Source organism: Xyrauchen texanus, chromosome 44 (assembly GCF_025860055.1).
Source record: "Xyrauchen texanus isolate HMW12.3.18 chromosome 44, RBS_HiC_50CHRs, whole genome shotgun sequence".
NCBI classification, from domain to species: Eukaryota; Metazoa; Chordata; class Actinopteri; order Cypriniformes; family Catostomidae; genus Xyrauchen; species Xyrauchen texanus.
The window spans coordinates 15,161,076-15,182,777 of NC_068319.1; the positions used below are offsets into that span (position 1 = coordinate 15,161,076).

At 37.0% G+C, this 21,702-nt stretch overlaps 1 protein-coding gene across 1 annotated transcript in view; it reads right to left on the reverse strand.

Annotated features, from left to right (window-relative positions):
* The window catches only part of LOC127636532 (coxsackievirus and adenovirus receptor homolog), a 75,860-nt gene that overhangs the window by 14,526 nt on the left and 39,632 nt on the right, over positions 1–21,702 (reverse strand). The window contains exon 2 of the mRNA XM_052117119.1: positions 10,637–10,806. Coding sequence (XP_051973079.1) covers positions 10,637–10,806 — 170 coding nt within the window. The remainder of the gene's footprint in view (positions 1–10,636; positions 10,807–21,702) is intronic.

Below are 21,702 nucleotides of genomic sequence, written 5' to 3' on the forward strand. Positions count from 1 at the left end.
ATCCTGCTTAAATGTCCCTGTTTTTTTGGAGAATCTTATTTTCCTGAAAATTGGTATGTTCTTATTTATTGTTCCATTTTATTTAGCCGTAATATTGAGAAAATAACAAGTTTACAGTAATGCAAAGATATTATTTAATTTTGTAAAAATATTTTTATTTGAAAACACTGCATTTATTGTTGTTGCTAGTTTGTATGTTTGAGTTGAAAAATACACATTTCAGCATTATCAGTAATCTATTTGTGTATTTTCCTTGATAACTAATCAAGTTGACTCATATTTAGTGTTTATTATATCGCAATCGCATATCGCAATATTAACCTCAATAATCGCAATATGACATTTTTCCCAAATCATGCAGTCCTAGTACAGAAATACAGAAACCTTTAAATTATTTTCAAAACAAAAAAGTTGATTGGTTAACACCCATTTAACTCTACTTATCAAAAGGGCATCCAAAAATGTACTTCACCATAATTTTCTAAGGATGTTCAACACATTAAAGGGGTTTCAAACCGTTATGATGTTGGTGATGTTACGCAGGCACAGTCAAAATATTGCCTAATATCTCCATTTGTGCTCTGATGACAGATTTACATTAAGTGAACTATCGCTTTAAGTGAGCCAAATATCAATAAATGCTCCATTCTACAGTCCTACAGGTTGTACAGTTGGTCCAGTACAGCTTTTGCTAAAAGACACAGATACCCACAGGCAAAGAGTACACCGATAAATGCATGAGCAGACTCTGTCACCCATAGAGGAACAATCTAGGATCCATTCAACAGTTGTCGTTGCCCCCCCCCCATTCTTCATTTCAATGACGATGGAGATGTGGCGGCCTCCTGTGGTGTCTTACTCCATGCATAGTAGTCTTGAGTACGAACCTCAGGGCAACAGGGCACAAAGAGGATGGAGACACTCCGAATCCTAATAAAAGCATCAGACAAGACTAAGCAAGAATGCAGAACCTCTCTCAGTGCCTTTCCATCGGTGTTTGCAAAAACCAACATCCGTAGAGTCTGAGAGCATCTTGTCCAAATAACCACTTCGTAACCAGGCCTAATCTATGCCACCTGGAGTCTGCCCACAGGATTTCAACAAATAATCCAACAACATCTGTAAAGTACTGCATATCTAAACTTAATAACTAAACTGTAATAAAAAAGGGATAAGGAAATGTAAACTGCCAGAAGCAAACATCCAGACACTCTTACAGACTTCAATTACATTCACCAGACAGTGGCCTGTGTCAAAACAAAGTCTGCTCAAAGCAGAGAACAAAAATACAAAATTGCAATCCTGAGTATGGAATTTATTTTAAGCATTTTTTACCTGCTTTCTTGGTTCCTCATTAATATTTGAATACTATTTGACAGACTTTAGATTCAAATCCCACAAATTTATGAGGTGAAACAGAACTGAGGTGGAACTTTAACGTGGCATTTAAGAGAAGCTGATCCATAATACATGGCCAGCAGTGTGCAATTACACCTCTTTTTCGAGTAAAGTCTTCAAGGACACCATGTGACTTGTTAAAATCAAAACCCATGTGTTCACTCATGTGTCTTGCTTGCACTTGTTTGTGTAGGTCTGTGTGCCTGTAGGTATAAGTATTTTTCTTTAGGGCCACATTAAGCTTGTTTGAAATGCAAAGCAGGACTGAGTCACCTGTGCTAGGAGATCAGTCTGCTCTATTGCCCGGGCAGTTTCTGCAGCCCTGCCTGTCTACATCAGCGTCTACGCTCACTACACAACAACAGATGAAGCTCTTATCCCTAGTACGTGCTCCTGGGAATGCCTCTACAATCTTCAACAAGGCCTTTACAGTTCAAATGTGAAACACATACTGACATCCAGAATATGGCTTCTGGAAAATCAAATAGTAATAATAATATCAAGTAATATTTAATAATAAACGCATGGCCATTTATTCCATGTCCATATTGTGTCACCAATGCAGTTTTAATGAATTTGCATTAAGTTTTAAAAAACTTTTGATGTTTTTCTAAGATTTACATTCAGCAACAAATAAATTAATGCATATAGACAAGAAAAATACTACATTTTAATTGTAAAATGCATTTCCTATCGTCAATCAGGCTCAATCTCAGCAGGCCTACTGTGTGAATCAAGGGGCTGTATTAGAAGAGATTATGGAGCCACAGTGCATATACAGTGTCATCCACAGTTCCCATTGATTCTTCACTGTAATGCAAACACTAATGACAAATGCAGTTTTGTATGGAATCATTTAACTCGTCAGCAGCGTCCCGCAAACAAGAGAATCATTCACGCTTCACTGTGCCCTAAAGACTCACATGTTCACAATGAATACAATCGTTTAAAACTAGGTTCTACATTCACGACTGCTATTCATTGTTTCAGTTCAGGAACTGTTGCTGCATATCAAAGAAAATTTTATTTTTCTTCAAAAGGTCGGTGGCATGTTTGCAAAAGGTTGTATGTTGTTTGCGGTGTCAAGCCCTCTTCTTTTATCTTAGATCAAAAGTGAGATGAAAAATGGATGTTAGCCAAAACACTGGGCAGTAAGCTGGTCTTTGTTTATAACTCCCCTTTTATTTATTGACTTGTTTAATAATAATAGCTTTTTCATGGACAATCATTGGAAAAACCATAAACCACATCTGATTCAATCTGACACCGACAAGATACCACAAGCAACACTTGACATTTACTTCAAAGAATTACTGATAAAATTAATTGAATGGTTCCCATTTTGGGCTTAAGTGAAAAAACAATATTGATAAGGTTCATGAGTAAAACTAGGAAAGCATTTCCTGGCAAAGACCCTACAGTTTAAAATTACAAGTTGTAATGAAAGCAAACACTCTGAATTACTTATTACTACTAGCGGATTACTTCCACTGTGCAATCAAGAGGCGTAATAACAAGCTGACATTGGAGTGCCCTTCAAGATCTATGAGAGAATTATACAAGAAAGACTCTCTAAATTCCAACCATATTCTTGCCATATTTGCCATTAGAAGAGCTATATTGCTTAACAAATCAATTGGAAAAACTGTGACTACGTAGGTACTGTAACAGCATTGCCAAAGCAAGACTATTTGGCTAGTTCTAGTCTTGGATGCTGATTGATCAATACAGTGTTCCATTCATGTTAAAATTCACAATATAGTTATAGCAATGACACAAAACTAGGGCTGTCAGTTGATTAAAATGTTTAACTGCGATTCATTTAATAATTTTTGTAATCACAGATTTTGAAAATCCGTAAATTTAACACCATATATACTTTCATGTCAAAATGCATTTATATGGAATTATATTCCGGACATTATTCAAAAGGAATTGCAAATTGTATTTGCAATTGCGTTTTCAATTTGTGGACGCATAAAATGTGACATAATCCAAACGCAATTGCAAATCGCGCATTACGGTTTGCATTTTCGTTTAAGCGAACGCACAGTGACTGCCAGATTTCAAATGGAAAAGCAAAGTCCGTTTGCAACTGTGTTTCCCATATCTTACGAGTTTTGGCCCTGTCATATTTAAATAGCAATTTCAATTACCACGTCTGCTTTTTCACTTTCTCAGCGTCACGTATGTAGCCAGCCAAAACTCAAATGGAATACTATTTCTTTTTTTTTTAATTTTTTTTCTTTTTTTTTATTGCAATATTAACAAACAGAACAAGACGATACATACAAGAAATATAAACAATCTTTCAAAACAAAAGAGAAATTATGGTTCAGAATACATTAAGAGAGGAAATGTGAAAGAAATTTAAATATATTCAACAATAGTCTAAAAAGAAAAGAGAGTAAGAGAAGAAAGAAAAAAAAAAAGAAGAGGGCTCAAAAGAAAAAACATTAAGAGAGAATATTAAACATGGCACTAATTCTGGATGTTTTCATTGCTTTCTTGTTAACAGAAGTTGAAATTGTATTTAAATACATCTTCAATTCTTCTTTGAAAAAGCTAAAGTGGGTTTTACTTTTCATATATTTACATTTATGGATATGAAACTTTCCAATATATAAAAGAAGGTTTATACAAAAACATGCATTAATTAGATTCTTGTCTTTGTAACATAAAATCCAAAAAGAATGTGTCTATATGATAAAGAAAAGTTACATAAAACCTTTTGGACAATCAGAGCATCAATATTGTTCCAGAAAGACCGAGTAAAAAGACATTCCCAAAACAAATGATCAACAGTTTCAGAGGAGGCTTCACAAAAGAGCAGGAAGTATCAATATCATTTCTAAATTTCTTTAAAAAGTATTTAACTGGATAAAATCTATGAATAATTTTATAGGATATTTCTTTAACTTTATTAGTTAGAAAGAATTTCTGAGGAAGTGACCAAACATATGACCATTTAATATCATCAAAAAGGTTATTCCAATAAGAAATGGAGGAAGGAATTGAAGTAACAGGGTCCAAAAATAATGACCTAATTTTATAATTGGATTTATGTATTGAAAAACAAATAGAACCAACCACAGTAGATTCAGGGCTAGGGGAGAAACAGAAGTCACTGTAGCACTATTATTGTTTCTAAACAGCATACAGATTTCCAAAGAGATGGCCTTGAAAACTATACTAAATTCTTTACTAGATACTGGGAATTGGTATCCTGAAACAAAATCGGAAATAATTAAATAAATTACCTTCACTATCAAATAGCTGGTTTACTAATATCACCCCATTATTGAACCAGTTTTCAAGAAATAAAGATTTCCTCTTATGAAGAATATTACAGTTGTTCCAAATTAAAAAATTGTGTGGCGAGAAATTATGCTTGTAAATAAGTTTCCAAGCCATAAGCATCTGCTGATGATAACTGGAAAGTTTGACAGGAAGTTTACTAATTGAATAATTGCACATTAAAAGAAAATGTATACCTCCTAATTGAGAAAAAATATATCTTAAGATTATACTCCAAATAGAAGATTGATTGTGAAGGAAACGTTTAAGCCAATTAATTTTTAAGGTATTGTTAAGAGAATCAAAATCAATGAAATTTAAGCCACCTTTATTATAAGAATTCAAAATAACAGATTTTCTAATACTCAAATGGAATACTAATTCCCTTAGTATTTCCATTTCCGATGCCTTACACAGAAACCTGTCAATCAGGGTCAAGGGTGGGATTATGCTATGGGGCGTGTTTGTCTTGGGAAGTGACATCACTCACAGTCGACGGTCAAGAGGTGATGCCCTGAACAGACGCCGGTTTATCAAATCAAATCAAATCACTTTATTGTCACACTACCATGTACACAAGTGCAACAGTAGGTGAAATTCTTGTGTGCAGTTCCGAGCAACATAGCAGTCATGACAGTGACGAGACATATACCAATTATAGTAAACAACATACTTACACAACACAATTTACATATCAAATGTACACATACTTACACAACACAATAATTATATACAATGTACAGTAAACAATACACACAATATACAATACAATAAGTAGGAGTATATGAAATATATATATATATATATGAAGTAGTATATTGAGGAGAATATGTTGACATACGTGACGCTGAGAAAGTGAAAAAGCAGACGTGGTAATTGAAATTGCTATTTAAATATGACAGGGCCAAAACTCGTAAGATATGGGAAACACAGTTGCAAACGGACTTTGCTTTTCCATTTGAAATGTGGCAGTCACTGTGCGTTCGCTTAAACGAAAATGCAAACGATAATGCGCGATTTGCAATTGCGTTTGGATTATGTCACATTTTATGCGTCCACAAATTGAAAATGCAATTGCAAATATGCAATTCCTTTTGAATAATGTCCGGAAAATCATTCCATACATTTATATTCATTTTAGGAAAAAAGAAAAGAAAATATATATACATATATATATATATATATATATATATATATATATATATATATATGCATATATATATATATTAACATTTTTCCAAACAAAGCCTTCCTCAGTATAAAGATAGAAATGCACTAAAATAGCACCAATTCAAGTAACATTACACGTTCCCAAGGTATAAGAAGTTTAACTAATTAAAAACACGTGTTTATGCTGGTTTATGCTGTAATAATGGAAAATGCGATAATTACAATTAATACATTTAATGCATAAAACTTTGAAATTAATCGCATGTGTTAATGCGCCAATTCTGTCAGCTCTACACAAAACATATTTTCACCATTTCACGATGCAACACCCATAGCGGTTGTTTCTGCATTGGAATATTCTGTTTTGTCATTATGTCAGGGATTATATCTTCTAGTGGGAGGATAGCACTGAGTAACATTGTTTAGTAACATATTTTAGTAAAAGACTTTGTCGTTAACATTTTTATTATGTAGTACTGTATTTTTCTGAAATAAAGTCACAGCTGAATATAATGGTACTTTTCCGCTGCACGCTACGGTCCGACTCTGCTCTCTTTACTTGTCTGAGCTTGCTTTTACACTGCAGTTTAGTGCCGCCTCAACGTGGGTGGGATTATAGGCTGATCGTCATAGTTGCACCACCTCTACTGCCGTGGCATCATCTTAAACGCAACACAAATATTACAGACCATAAACAATAACTGACAGCTAGCTGTTAGCTACTAGCTCATTGTGCTGCATAAAGCAGTTGTTGCATTTTGATTTTACCAAACTGTAACAGTTAAATTGACCTAGTTGTTTTTAGAAGCAAGCTTTCCAGTAGCTGGTCAACAAAATAAAGTGAAGCTTTCAAGCAGAATATAGAGTTAACGTAACAAAGCATACCATCCTCCTTCGTGGACTCCAATAACGCTGTGGCCGAGTCCAGTGCACTCTCCCTCCCATTGCTTGTTGGTCTATTGCCATAGATAGCGTCTATTTGGTCAAACCACTTCCACTTTCTTCTGTTTGAACCACTCCGGCTGTTGTGGTCCTTAATGGTTCTGTAGTAAATTTTTTTATTTTAACTTTTCCCTACACTTTTGGTAGGTCCAGTGGTAGCACTGTGCAGCCAACAGCTGAGACACTTCCTGAAAGACTTTTTCGTTTGGCGTCGTTTCGTTCGACGCCAACGAGAGGAACGTCTGCCCCTCGTTTATGGACCATGGTGTGATTTTGCGCACAGCCTTTTCTTTTTACAATTCGGAAGTTGCTTGAACAAATGATACTGCTATCGCTGTTGCTAACTTTAAATCTAGCGAGTTGATGTCACGTGTCGCAAATCCAGTGATGCTGGTAGTGACAATTCTCTTTGACCATGTGATCTGCAGGGTTTTGACATCACATTTAGTAGCGGCTTGGCTCGCTTGGAACCTCGACCGAGGTGGTACTAAAAAAGTACCATGTACTATCCAGTGGAATACCCCCAAAAAGCGAGCAGAGTCGAGCTGTACCGTGCAGTGGAAAAGCTGCATAAGTGGTCAAAATCACCAACACAGATGATTCGCATCCATGTATAAGTTGCACTGCGTTTGACAGCGATTTGGAGTTTGTTTGAACAATAATGTTATGATAGGACAGAATATTTAAACTGGTTGCATTAAGTATTTTTTAAAGGCAAAATACTGGGCTACTTTAAAACTACACCATCTCTGTGATTGACGTTTTCAATGTGTGCAATGGGTATGACAGGCCGACATCAATTACATATAAATTATGTAAATCGCTATGGACTATAAATTGCAGGACACTTCAGATTATGGCTGCACGATTAAGACAAAAATAATAATTGTCATTTGTCGATTATTGCCCTTAATATTGTAATAGTCAAATGTCAATTAATAAATGAAATTACTATGATGTCACTAAGCAGGCAACAGTGTTCGTAGGTTTTTCAGAACATCAGATGGTTATGGGCTGCAGTTTATTTTAAGCATTAAATACTGTAATAATGTTTAATGATACTAAAGGTTATTATAAAGGTATATTTATGGTTTATAGTGAAGAAATGTATGTAGGTTCTTTCTGAACTATTGACAAAGCCAGTTTTAACTTTAAGTCAATATGCATGTGTGTCATGTAACAGGTTGATGTATCCACATTATCCCACTCATCTTATATTCCAGAAAATATGGTAATCATTTAATGAAACCAATAAGGCACTCGAGGCCATGCTATATTGAATACAATGACACCTGAAGGGGCTGTTGACATTTTTGCTACCTATATCGTACCTATAAACAGTTGTAGGTCTTTAGCCTGGACTATATTTACAATATAGCAGACTTTCGTACCTTACTGCTTACTTTGGTATTACACCATGTAAAACAGCTTACTTATTGCAAAGTTCTGGATGAAGCACTAAGTGGGGCACCCAAAATGCAAAAAGACAGAAGTAGCCCCAGCCCAACATTCAATATAATATAACGCATTTAAAATGGTGAAGTGGGTCAATGACAAATCGCAAGTGCTGGGGCAAAGCCAGCCAGCACAGAAGGGGAAGAGTTCAGGGTCTATACCCATGAGGAAAACTCAGCAAACTGAGCAACCTAGCAGGGGAGAAATGTAAGGAGAAAGGGAGAATGATAAAAATAGAATGAAAAATTAGGTGTAGACCGACAGAAGAAACAAAGTAGCTTTGAGAAGAAAAAAGATTGAGTACAAAGAGAGCAAGAGGGATAGGAAGAAAGGTGCAAAGATACCAAAGAGAGATCGAATTTCTGGGGCTCGTGACCCAATTCTGTCCCCAGCTAAATACATAATCTCTGGAGAGGAAGCGTATGAGGTAATCTCTGCATGAAGGGGCTGCAGTAGACAAGCACAGCTCACATACAGTATAGACCTACATGGGGGCACACTCTACCTGCAAGCCCTGTGTTTCTGTGCAAAAATAGCCCAAAACATTTGCAGAGTAAATTGAGGGAAAGGTTTAATTGTCCACATGACAAAGATATGTTTTTGTGTGGATGTAGAGGGAAAAAAAGCAGTGTGCTTGCACACAGCTTAACTTTAAATCATAGTGAAGTGAATGTGTAAGCACTTGGACACACACACACATACATAAATACATGTATTCAACTAACAGCTGCCAAAGCCAATAAAACTCAAGCGCATATCCATGCGAGTAAAATCATGACTGCACACAAGACACAGAAATGAATCACATTATTTAAGACCTTTATGCTAAATATCTATCCAAGGAGCAATTTGTCAAGTACTGCAGTGCAGCTTCTCATGGACTGCACCAGATTTGCCAGTTCTTGCTAGGAGATGTTACCCCAATCTTCCACCAAGGCACTTGCAAGTTCCTAGAAATGTCTCACCCTCTGATCCAACAGGTCCCAGACATGCTCAACGGGATTGAGATCCGGACTCTTCGCTGGCCATGGCAGAACACTGACTTTCCTGTCTTGCAGGAAACTATGCACAGAGCGAGCAGTATGGCTGATGGCATTGTCATGCTGGAGGGTCATGTCAGGATGAGCCTGCAGGAAGGGTACCACATGAGGGAAAATGTCTTTCCTGTAATGCACAGCTTAGTGATTGCTTGCAATGACAACAAGCTCAGTCCGATGATGCTGTGATACTGCCCCAGGCCATGATGGACCCTCCACCTCCAAATCGATCCTGCTCGGTGTAACACTCATTCCTTCGACGATAAACACGAGTCCGACCATCACCCCTTATAAGACAAATCCGCGACTCGTCAGTGAAGAGCACTTTTTGCCAGTCCTCTCTGGTCCAGCAAGGTGGGTTTGTGCCCATAGGCGACATTGTTTGCGGTAATGTCTGTTAAGTACCTGCCTTACAACAGGCCTACAAGCCCTCAGTCCAGCCTCTCTCAGCCTATTGCGGACAGCCTGAGCACTGATGGAGGGATTGTGCATTCCTGGTGTAACTCGGGTAGTTGTTGTTGTCATCCTGTACCTGTCCCACATGTGGTCTGCCACTGCAAGGATGATCAGCTGTCCTTCCTGTCTCCCTGTAACACTGTCTTAAGCGTCTCACAGTACGGACATTGCAATTTATTCCCCTGGCCACATCTGCAGTACTCATGCCTCCATGCAGTATGCTTAAGGCACGTTCACGCAGATGAGCAGGGACCCTGGGCATTTTTCTTATGGTGTTTTTCAGAGTCAGTAGAAAGGTCCTACATTTTTATAACTGTGACCTTAATTGCTTACCATGTGTACGCTGTTAGTGTCTTAATGACCGTTCCACAGGTGCATGTTCATTAATTGTTTATGGTTCATTGAAGCATGAAAAACATTGTTTAAACCCTTTACAATAAAGATCTGTAAAGTTATTTGGATTCGTACAAAATTATCTTTAAAATATAGTGTTCTGAAAAAGGGAATTTTCTTTTTTTGCTGAGTTTATATCTCCTCTTGTGTTCCATGGAACAAAGTCATTAGGGTTTGGAACAACATAAGATTGAGTAAATGATGACAGAAGTTTGTTGGTGTCTCTTTAACCTACGTGACATCCTTGATGACTGTACAGATGGAATGCTATTTTTCTGCATCGCATGATAGAAACAGTCAAACTAGTTTTGCAAGTTCGTTTCTGCTGAAAACAAGAACTTGTGACATAAAGAGGATCAACAGCACAGGGGCAAAGTCAAAACTAAAACTCCCAAAGGCTTTGGAAAATTTAGACATATCAAATATGCTTTTCCCCAACAAACAGAGATAAAAATTTTTTCATATGCCAACAAACACTGCCTACTCACCACTTTCTCTTCTTTCTGGTTGTCAGAGGGTTGCAGGCTCCACTCAATGTCCAGAGGCCCAGAATCCTCAGTAGCAAGAGTAAACTCACAGTCCAACTTTAAGCTCTCCCCGCTAGCTTTCTCAATTGATGTTGAACCAGTGGAGGTGATCTGCAGCCCACAGGCTGAACCTGAAAAGCACAGAGAAGATGATGCTTTTAGACATATGAAAACAACAGCTACAAACAACAGTGCTCACAACAGAGATATTGCAAAACTGCGGTGATAAAGATGCCATGTCTAGTTTTATTATTTCTAAAATAAATTATTATTAAGCAAACACCGATTTAAGAATTTTTTTTTACAAAAATTACAGAATTGAGACCACATACAGACCTCGTTTCCACCTGGTATTAAGATGGATTACTAAATACAGGTCTAAACAATTTTGTGATCAGATCACAAAAACTAAATACGAATGTGGTAAATAATTAATGCGTCCACATCGCATTTGAGGTGTAAATGCCAATCCTTCCAGTATGCATCCTGGCAGCAGTGAAGCACCGCCTCTCACCAGTCAATTAACAGTTGTGCTAAAACAGGAGTTTAAACTTTGCCGTTTATGAGCAGCTTTAAAAAGGAAATAACAGTCCGATAAAAAAATAATAATAAAAAAAAAATGATAAATACACAATCACAAGAGCTTTGTGGATCATCTTTAATGTCTAATATCAACACAGATGTGAAGCACATACACCTGAAGCTTCTTTGATACAAATAATCCACTAAATAACAAATAATTCTGCTTGAAATGTTGCGCTTGTGCTTACATCAAATTTAAACCGCATCTGAGAGAAACAGCATACCATTTTTTTTCATGCTTTCTTTGTCTTTTCTGACTTTGTTGCGCTTTATTATCATGCAGTAACACACTGACAAATTAATTGATGCATGTCCTCATGAAACAGAGACCATTCCCCTCCAAATCTGAACACAAGTGGTCACAGAAGATGCATTTAAACGACCAGGTGTAAACAGCCATGCGTCTCACCCGACCACGTGATCGGATCACCCGAAACACATCTTAATACCAGGTGGAAACGGGTGAAGCCATCTTTTGCTACTAATAAATGCATTTATGCAAAACTTAAATCTTTTTCCTACGAGACTCACTGCAACTTCAAATCACCACATAAAAAAAACGTTTGTGGTTTGCTTGCAGACAGCTTGAATTGGCAACAGGGAATTCAAATCAGCTTGGAAAACATTATATACTCCATAACCTTCCTTTTGCACTACCGTAAAATCATCATACATTTTAGTATGGATGATGTGTAATTTAACAAAACCTTTATTTTGATGCATAGCACAGTTTAGCTTTTTTCCCCTCAGTGTTCTTTAGCATGTCGGGGCTGTCTAGCCGCTTGAGAGGCTTGATTTCCTCCATAGAGCATTAAACTAGAAAATTCTCACTAGAATTGAATGGGTCACATCAGTTTTGTGGTCTGCACTATGATATTGTGTCCTCCAGAGCAGTGGTTCTCAACCTTTTTGACTCCAAGGCCCCCCATTTTCGGAGAATATTTTCAAAGGCCACCTCATGTAGGCTATTAGATATTTATATTATAAAATATATCTATTATGAGATATTTCCTTCAAGAAATGTCTAGAACTCTATATTCTTCATAAAAAGAAAGCTGTCAAAGGTAGTTATTACACTTTTAGCATTTTCAGTAAGTTGAATTCTAATAATTATAATGATCTATCATATTTTAAATAATTTTAAGACATCTTGAGGCCCCCCTGGAAGTGTGCTGAGGCACTCTAGTGGGTCCCAACCCCCTGGTTGGGAACCACTGCTCCAGAGGTACAGTAGATTAGAGGGAGGAAGAACCCAGGAATTGTTTTTAACTGCTGTCCGCAATCCCTATCCAAACAGACCTATGACCCAGTAGTTGACACTGGTCTACAGCAACCAGCTCTTAAGAAATACCCTATCTTCAATTGTTAAATTACCACAGATTTTTACATGGGAACTGTTTGATCATTAAATGCACCTAAAAAGGCAAATTGTGTGCAAAATAAATATTTAAAGAAACGTTCAAGAATGAAAAAAGCCCCAAAGCAGCATGATAGAATGATTACACTAGGGATAAAAAAAAGTGGCACACACACACACATACATACATACATACATACATTCAGGGCTCCAGACTCTGACTAAAATGGCCACAAATGCGACCAAAAATAATTGATTGCAACAATAATTCTAGTCGCCACTGCTGACATTCGGGTTGCCTGCATTAATAAGCGGTTGTCAGAGAGCGTGCACCAGTGTGTCTCGCGCCGCTTTCACCCCTTCTGTTTCTGACGAGCTCGCTGAACCGGAAAAAAAAAAAACATATGCATGCTGACAAAGATAGGCAAATGTTGTCATAGCCAAATATTGAGTAAATGTTCTGACTCATCCCTCAGACTTTCAAGTGATGCATAACTGAAACGTCAGAACTAGAATGTCCAGTTTAAAAAAAAAAAACAACAATTAAGATTTAAGGTGGGAGCTCCATTCCCAGAGAGTGAAGAATATTGTACAGGATGCCTATGGCTATTATCTGAGATCAACCCTGTGAGGTTAAATATAATGCCTTAGTTACGAACAGAGGACTGCATCTAGAGAGCATTTTCCACAATACAAACAGTGCTGAAACCATGGGGTGTGTTACATTGCATTACATAAGAAAGAATCTTTTCAAATGTCACACAACTATGAGTGTGAGTAATTTTCCTTATATGTATCACCGTCAATTTGTTTTGCGAGAATGAAAAATATTAAAGTGTATATTGTGCAAGGCATACTGAGTCAAATGAAAGCAAAACAGTCAACAAATTAATATTGCTTGGATGAACCATTAAAAAAATCCCATATTAGCAGTAATATACGCTCAAAGTAATGCTTTAAACAAATGGATCATTTGGTGACCCTGGTTGAAGGCTGCATTTCATTTAATTTTAATTAATATAGCCAGCTCTTAAGCACAGATCAGGGCTGCATGGAGGACATGACTTCATTCAATAACCTAGGCCTACTCTCTCCATCTGGAGCCATAAATCTGGTCCTAAAGCCTGCGCACTGTGCTCCACTGCCATGCTAATCTCAACAAAATGCAACTTGACCCTTAATCCTCATAACTCTAACCATGTAAACAAAATGGTATATAGCAGCTTGCATGTGTGATGGAATTCAGTAATCAGTACTCTCTATACCATGCTGTCCTCTCCACCAGCATGAATACAAACTAAGCATGGTTGCTTCGAACAATGTGATTTTCACTGATTTAGCAAGTACTAAAATAATGAACACCGCATATGTGCATTATTACAACATATGTTCAATAGTTGACAGATGTGTAGTAATATTAATATCATAATCATTCATTCAGCACCTGATTTTTAATAACCTTAAACAGCACACTGGCAAAATGCATATTCATTTTCAATTCATGCATATTAAACAGAGGCAACCATTTTTAATCTTAAATTACAGCGAGTGGCGCTTGCAGCGGTACGGCTGTACACATAGTGCGTACCATGAGCACTCCAACTGACCTAAGAAACATTTCCCTGAGAGTGTTTCAGCAATCATGACATGTGTGTCCTGTCTTTGTTGGCTGTTTAAATGGTGATGACAGGAAGAATTTAATTTTCCTTGATCTTTTGGCATACTGCCAGTAATTTGACTATAAAAACATTGTAAGTTTCAGAATTCTAAACTTCCTCCTCTCCTCCACAACAATGCCTTCTTTACCTCATCACTTCTGTAGCCTACCCACTAGCGGTGAGCAGTGAGATGGCAAATAAAGAGCAGGTCAGTCAAGAACAGAAAGCCAATCATAATAGTGGATGTTTACTGTCAAGTCTTAAATATAGTTAACCCAAAATTGAAAGTTCTCTCATCTTTTACTCACCCTCATGCCATCCCATATGTGTATGACTTTTTCTTCTGCTGATCACAAACTAAGATTTTTAGAAGAATATCTCAGCTCTGTAGGTCCATACAATCCAACTGAATGATGGCCAGAACTTTGAAGCTCCAAAAAGGAGATAAAATCAACATAAAAGTACTCCATAAGTCAACAGTGGTTTAATCAATGTCTTCTGAAGCAATCCAGTTGGTTTTGTGTAAGAATAGACCAAAATATAATTAACTGGACAACCTGACAGCACGCGCTCTCTCTCTCTCTTTTTTTTTTTATTTTTACAAAAACAGAGCTTCAAAGTATTAATGAAAACATTAATGAAAAAATCGGATTACCTGTAGCACAAGGCTGCTTGCGTTTGTGACATTGGTAACAAATAATAATAATAGAACCATTAAATATTACATAATTGTTATTATGAGTATTATTGCTACTTATTAAATATAAACATTTTATACAGTAGTTATATTTTTCTGTTTTCAATTTCACACATCCATTTGAATGGAGCATTCATGTTAGCAGGACTTTAATTTTGACAGACCTTTGCGTTCTTTCTGTTTTTACGGGTTAGTTATATAAAGCTTCCCATTAATGCTGGGAGAATCCATCGCGACTCGAGCTGAAATGTCCAAGCTGCACCTGAGGAGTTAACAGCCATTTATACTCTAAACACACTGCATGAAAATTAAGCACCAGCAGTGTGTTGCATTTGTGTGGGTGTATGAGAGCAGAGCTCACCTCTTGTTCATTCTGTAGAGTGCAGCTCATGCCACTAAATTATTTTATTAAATTACATCCATCTGCTGTTTAAAAGATCACACTTGGCCATATAAAGAGTTTTTATTATTATTTTATTTTCAAATTGTCATTGATTTAATCTCAAATTTATCACATCTCATATCATTTTGCAAATGACAGCATACTGTAATATGGTTTCGAAATTATCAACAAGATAATATCGTACAGTTTAACTTTTTTAAATATCGCGGTACTTCGTAAGTACCAGTAAACCGTGCAACCCTACTCGTTGGCAATCATGATTTCAAGCACGATTACACTCTAAAGACATTGATTAAACCACTAGAGTGATTTTTGGAGTTTCAAAAGGCCTAATCACCATTCACTTGCATTGTATGAACCTACAGATGAGATATATTCTTCTAAAAACATTGTGTGTTCAGCAGAAGAAAGTCATGCACATAGATGGCACGGGGGTGAGTAAATTAGACACTTTTTTGGGTTAACTATCCCTTTATATGAGCAGCAGCACCAAAACAATAGTGTATCTGACAGAGGGTCAGAACCAGGGTGGAAAAGGATAATGTTTTACAAATATATGACAAAATATATGGTTGAAAAACTTTACAAATATTATAAGTGAACCTCAAAGAACATTAAAATAATAAAAAAAAAAATTTAAAAATGAATCTAAAATCAGAACTAGCGATGCCCGAATTGCAAATGAATAATTTTTTCGAGTGGGTCTTAACAGTGAATTGGCCAGACGGGTTTGCCTTGTCAAGTCAAAAAGAAGTTCAATTATTAAAAACCCGCCTCAAGACATCTGTGTTCTGCTCAGGTGTACCGTTGGATCATATCTTATTTTAAGAATGCATTACTTGGTCAGGTTTTTGTGTGGGGTGTACACTGAGATCAAATCCTGCAGATCTGTTTGAATATATCATATTCTCTTTTGAAACGAAAATAAGTTACAGGTACTATAATCCATCTTGCATTATCACATGACTGGCCACTATTTTGACTGCCACCAAACAATGTAGACAAACTACTTGCAAAAGGATTTAATATTGGAATTACATCACTTTAAACAAGTCTCCTAGTCAAATTCCATATTCAAAACCTTTTAAGAGACTAAGTTTGAAATAGAGTTGTTAAACTTATGTAATCACGGTGTAAAAATACACAGGTCATGTAAATAAGATTAAGGGAAAGAGAAGAGATATTAATCTAGAACTGACTCCGGATCTCCTGCCTGTGTAGAAACATATGCAATACTACTCCACATAAACAACCGATCCAATAAGGTTGACGTTGCTTTATCAAGTTACTGTGTAGGATATCATGTAATGTGATATTTGTCATAAGGAAGTTTGAAATCTAAAATCATCTTCAAGTGTCATGACCAGATATTGCACCGTGAAAAGGCCACATCTCAAAGGTACTGGACCTCACGATAAACAAAAAGCAAAGAGAGATAGCACAGCATATGGGTCTGTGATAAGGAGGCCTTAACTCCTAAGAATATCTATCTCTGTCGAACTACTCTTGACCTCCAACAGCAAAGCACGACAACCAAATCCTACAGGGTTTAAGAGAAAACAGTTTGAACTACAAGACCACAACACCACTCTCCTCTCCGTCCCCCATTTTTATCTCTTCCTCTCCCATCCCCTTCCCTGCCTCTCTTGTTGGTCCTGTGAGCCCCAGTGCTGGTGATTGTAGACCCCCTTTGTGTGCTCACAATAGGTAGAGAATCCTGTCTCCTGGCAACACAACCTACTGAGAATGCTTGAGAGGGAACAAGCGAAAAGGGGGAAGGTAATGTAGATAAAGAGAGAAGGAGTGAGCCATGAAAACAAAACAAAAAAAATTGGGGGATGTGGAGTGAGTGGAGAGTAATGTTTTGGTGTGGAGGAAAGAGAGTGGGCATGTTAACAAAAAACTAAACTGATATGGGGTTTACAATCACTTTTAAATGGCAAGGACAATTACAGTCAGCTGCAGCTCAGAAAAACTAATTAAGCCATAAAGTTAATAACGGGTAACATTCAGACCTTCCAATTGGGCATGTGACCTAAATACGCACCCACAAACCAAATCAAGTAAACAAACACAGAGATAAACACAATATAACTTTTAAATTGCAAGCAATTTCCAAACAGCTGTACTTTTGTGGTTGCCCACAGAATTTCTCTGTCATACATTAGGCTGAAAAATGTGTTCTGTGCTAAACAGAATGGGCATTTCAAAGTCATATTATGGTTACAAAATTAAATGTTAAGAAGTCCAAGGAAGTGATAAAGATTTGAGTTTATAGCCATTTATGTGGAAAGGCACAAACCAACATAAACACAGACCCACAGTAAAGACCGTCCTGCCTGGTGCTAGGTCACAGTTTGAGCCTTTTTACAAGAGGCACTTATGAAAGATTCACCAATACTAAACAGTCAAGCTAAGACACTCTTACACACTGCTATTTACATTTATGCTTTTAGTGACACGTACAATGCGTCTTCAAAATGAAGAGGGTGTGTGGATATTTATTGCATTACACAGAGGAAATACAAATAAATGTGTGTAAATGTGCGCAAGGAAGGTAAAGGCAATCAGAGAGAGATATGGGAAGAAAAATAAGAGAGTGTGTGCACATGTCAAAAGAATTGTTGGAAAGTGAAGGACATTTATAAATTATGAAAATAGGAATAAAATCATGTGTATCACATTTCCCAGTGTCAATTCATCCAAGCCACACACAGGAAATCATATGATACACAACAGGAGTAATATTTAGAAGAATCTCTATACTGCTGATAAGAGAGCTCAGTCTGTCCCCTCTGGTCTACAGACTATCACAACAGAGTTAATGCATTACGAAAACTAACAAGATTGTTCTACATATTAACATGCCAGGCTGTTTTGCATGAAGTAAAGCAGACCTTGAATTGTAATTAGGTTGTCATTCAAGAATGGCTGGAGAATACGGTTAAATGGCAAACTGAGCTCTCCTTCGCTCTCTCTCAAACTCTTATTTCAGAAGCAGCAGAGAAGGAATTTATTTTGGGGTTTTGTCAGAAGAACATGATAAAGCAGACTGTGACGACTCTACAGAGAGCGTGACACATATGCCTTTTTTCCATGGGAGGGCTAAGGAAAAGATTAACACTTGTGGATAATTTCCATTTAAAAGCAATGCAGTTTCCAGCTAAGATCACTCATCTCTATACCAATCACTGGCTCTCAGATGAGTAAGAGGAAAGCCTAAACACATTAGCAAAATTAATGTCGCTTCATAATAAAGGTGTCCTGGAATATGCCCGTGCCATCATGAAAGAAAAAAAAAAATCAAGTGACTGGATAACCTGGTCATTCAGTACATTCAGGTAGTCAGCTGACTTCATTTTATTGCCACATAACGTTGCTGAGCCTAGACCTGACCAACTGAAGCAACCCCAGATCATAACACTGCCACCAGAGACTTGTATACATGATGGGTGCATCACTTCATGCACTTCCCTTCTTACCCTGATGTGCCCACTGTTTTGGAATAGAGTAAATCTGGTCATGTGGTCATCACACCACATGATCTTTTTCCATTGCTCCACAGTCCAATCTTTATGCTCCCTAGCAAATTTAAGTCATTTTTTCTGATTAGCCAAAATAACAAGTGGCTTTCTTGTGGCCACACAGCTGTTTAGCCCCAATCCTGCAAGTTTAGCCCCAATCCTGCTCATCACATTGTGTGTATGCATTGGTAATAATATGTTGGACAGTTCTTAACACAATTCCAGTGATTACAGCACTTAGTTGTTTTCTTTGCTTGATGCAGGCCAATAATTTAACCCTTCTGAAACACAGTAACATCTTTTCTACGACCACAGGATATGTTTTCCGACATGGTTGTTTAAGAAATGAGAAGCTACACACTGCATCAGTTAAGGTTAAAATAATTGTTGCCAGCTGAAATATATTAATCACTGCAATAATATTCCAAAGTATCTGCTTATTTAAATCGGCAAACATTTTTTTGGCCAGGCAGTGTGTACACACACGCACACACGCACACACGCACACACGCACACACACACTCCTGTATAATAATGTCAAATTCTAATACATTTAACAAAATAATATATTTAAGAAAAATGTATTTCATATTTAAGCAATAACAATATTTGTGATGTTCCGTTATGCAGCACTTTATTTGACAAAAATAACCAAATGTTTTGGATAGTGCTGTGAGGATTTGAAATAAAGCCCTTCATTTAATAACAATAATGCAATGTTATGTTGAATGCAATGTTTATTTTCATCAGATTAAAGTTATTTATTCATTTCATTACACCATTTGGATTATACAATTTTATTAAACTTTTAAATACTGAATTTCTGAAAAAACTTATTTTGCCAAAAAAATAAAAAAAGGAATTTGGAGTTTAACATTTTTTTTTTACATTTCATCAGGCCCTAATTCTGTAAGAGTAAAGAAACAGCACCCAAAAATATATAGTATATTTCAATTTGACAAGTATAAAAAAAAGATACACCTCCTCCATGTGCATTTAATCTACACTTTCCACACAGTTACACAACTCTTGTTTACTCTTTAAATTCAGTATTGCAGTATTACTAACACTGTTGAATCATTTATGATAAATTGCAAGCACTTTTCATCATTTTAAGTTGCTTTTGATATTGCTAAATATATGTAGATGTATTTGTCCATTTCCCACAAATCTGCTTCGTAATAACCGGCATACCAGTCTTGTGACTAAATGAGGAAATTAAATGAACAAGAAATAGAAGAGAAGGTCAGTGGCCAGTAGTGTGGAGCTCACCGTTAACAGATCTCTTATCAGAGACGAGAATCTTTAATCAGCCCCCCTCAGATTCTCCTCTCTCTCTCTCTCTCTCTCCAAATCCTTAAGGAATAGGATGGCTGTTTATTTATCTCCTTAAGTTTATCGTTTTATTAGGTGACCAAGCCATGGGCCACCTCTATCTCCCCTTTCTCTGCATCTGCTGATCATCAGCTCCCTCCTCTGCTCCTTTCTCTGCCCTTCAGACAAAGACTGGTGACCTTTCCTCTTCTCTACTCTGATACTTAACCCTGAGACAGACACTTTAATGAATGCACAACCCTTTCCATTTTCCCTGCCCAGTCCCAGATCAACCTCACACCTCCCTACTTCAACACAAATAATGCACCACTTTCCCATAGTTGGAATCCCATTTGTCTATGGCTTAGAGTCGGATTCTTATGCCTCCTACACACTACGTGACTTTCAATGACATCAGATTTTGGTACAGTTCATATCGCGTTTTCAAATTACATGACGAATGGGCTACAGAGGTGAACACATTACAAAACATTTCAGTATTGAAAATAGTTTTCACTATCCCCGACGACTCTGTCTGGACTCCAAATTACGTTTCACAACAGAGTACACATGAGAAGTGATACGAGAAATGAAAACAAATGCATGATCATATGTTATGCATTTCAGAATATGATGTGTATATTTTTAATCATTTATTTTATTGGTTACAATATGAAAAATTACCTCCAACAGAAAAATCTAACTATTTCCTTACCTAACGGTCCAACAGAATTGGCAATTTCTCTCAAACACTTCTCTTTCTCCACCCGGTTGAGATACAGTTCAGATGAAACATCAAATAGGCACTGGTGCTCCTGCCAATGTTCTACACATTTTCCTCCATTTCTTCTGTCCAATGATACTTTATTGATACTGCAGCCATGCTAGTTGATGTTCTGTTTCATGCACATCAGGACTCCTTCCACTGAAACTTCCTGTGCCCCGTTTCTTGCTCTCTCAATGGCTGTAGGTCAACGCTGCAGTTGTATTCAGTCAAAACATATTTCACATTGCACGATTTGGAGTCGTACACAGGTCCAGATATTTAACATTCTAGATATCTCATTGATATCAGTGCTTCTCTCAAATCGCATCTTTGATAATTTATACATTGCGATCATTGCTCACGGGAGCGAGATCAGATTTGCCTATGATTTCAGGCTTTTGTCGGCGATCTCCACAAAACTGTCGGCGAGCGAAAATCGGGCTTAAAATAGTGTAAACTCGGCATCACACTCTGTGGAATAGATCTAGATGAAGAGACAGCATTGCCTCTGACCATATGGAGAGTCATTAAAAGTATAAAACTAAAGTTGGTAAAAGATGAGTTACTGTTTAGAGAGAGGGCAGATGGCACAGAATTGATAACAGGAACAGGGCAGAGGTAAAACCCCTCAAGGTTTAGAGAGAAGCTGAGCATCATAGGCAACCCAAAATACACATACTGGTTATATAATATCACCAGACAACCCAAAACACCTAAAAAATAATC